This window comes from Penaeus monodon, chromosome 15 (assembly GCF_015228065.2).
Source record: "Penaeus monodon isolate SGIC_2016 chromosome 15, NSTDA_Pmon_1, whole genome shotgun sequence".
Lineage (NCBI taxonomy): Eukaryota > Metazoa > Arthropoda > Malacostraca > Decapoda > Penaeidae > Penaeus > Penaeus monodon.
In genome coordinates, this window is record NC_051400.1 from 38,243,151 (window position 1) to 38,244,354 (window position 1,204).

At 39.6% G+C, this 1,204-nt stretch overlaps 1 protein-coding gene across 1 annotated transcript in view; it reads left to right on the forward strand.

Annotated features, from left to right (window-relative positions):
• Positions 1–1,204, forward strand: part of LOC119582357 (cilia- and flagella-associated protein 57-like) — a 16,334-nt gene that overhangs the window by 14,848 nt on the left and 282 nt on the right. Inside the window, exon 21 of the mRNA XM_037930572.1 lies at positions 366–575. Within this exon, the coding sequence (XP_037786500.1) occupies positions 366–575 (210 nt within the window). The remainder of the gene's footprint in view (positions 1–365; positions 576–1,204) is intronic.

Consider the following 1,204-nt stretch of genomic DNA (forward strand, 5'->3'; position numbering starts at 1 on the left):
TTCCCCCTCTCCCTTTAATTTTACAAGTTATCCCTATAGAAAACTACGTTTTCTTTAGGTTTATGACTTTGCGTTTTCTATGGCATTTCTATAATGCTATCCTGAAACAGCATTAGGATCATGATTATGAACACTATGGAAATAATATTAGTAACATCGACAATTAAGACAGCAATCAAAACAGTAATTCCGCAAATTTCTTTGAGTATTTTTGTATATTTGTAATTACCCCGAGAACTGCTACTGTATTATATTTCCCCAATCGTTTTTCTACTAAAATTAATATCTAACAGGTTCTTTCTTTTAACCTGCTTGTGATTATTTCTCCATGCACTAAAAGGCCTTTCGCGCTCCTCTTCCTTCAGGAGAACAGCGACCTCCTGTCCTCCGTGAAGACGCTGGAATCCCGAAGCTGGCGGCTCGAGGAGGACCTCCGTCAGGCTGAGAGCATGGCAGGGCTGCGGGACCCTCGGTCAGGGCGTCGCAAGGCCTCGAGAGATCTTTTAGTGCAGACGGTAACTCGCCAGGCAGACACCATCGCTCGCCTGCAGGACCAGATTAGGACGCTGCAAGAGGTGAGAGGCGTATGGGTAGGTCAAAGAAATGTGGACACGTGGATCGATTGGATAGGAATGTGGTTGCAATTCGTGGTTGCGATAAATGTCGTTCTGTTCAGCTCTAACAGACGTACTTATATTAGAAGCGTGGACTTGTGTGGTTCCAGGACAGTTCGAAGGGCATGAGTCAGAGGCGCTACAAAGATTTCTCTTTTTTGAATATTATATTAAAAAATGTGATTTAAATTCAAAGGGTTTATGGTATACGTTGACTGGTGCGTGAAAGTATGTTTTACCGTTTTTGTAGATATCTGTAAAAAGAAAATGAGATTTTAGGGCTGTAGAAAGATCGAGAAACTGTAAGTGATTAAAGACGCGACTTTAGCACAAAAGACCAAACGAAGTTCTAGCGAAAGAAAATCCTTTATATAAGTATTAATAAATAAAAAAAAGTTTACTGATTAGTTATTACTTCCCGATTTGGAGAAATTATCTGTTACCCATAATAAAAATCTTCCAGATATTATCATTAATATTAAACCCTTCACACGAACACATTACATAATCCATAGAGGCAAATGCTGAGTTCACTCACAGTTCAACACATCTTTCATTGTATAATTATTCGTTGACAGCCCTCCTCTCTT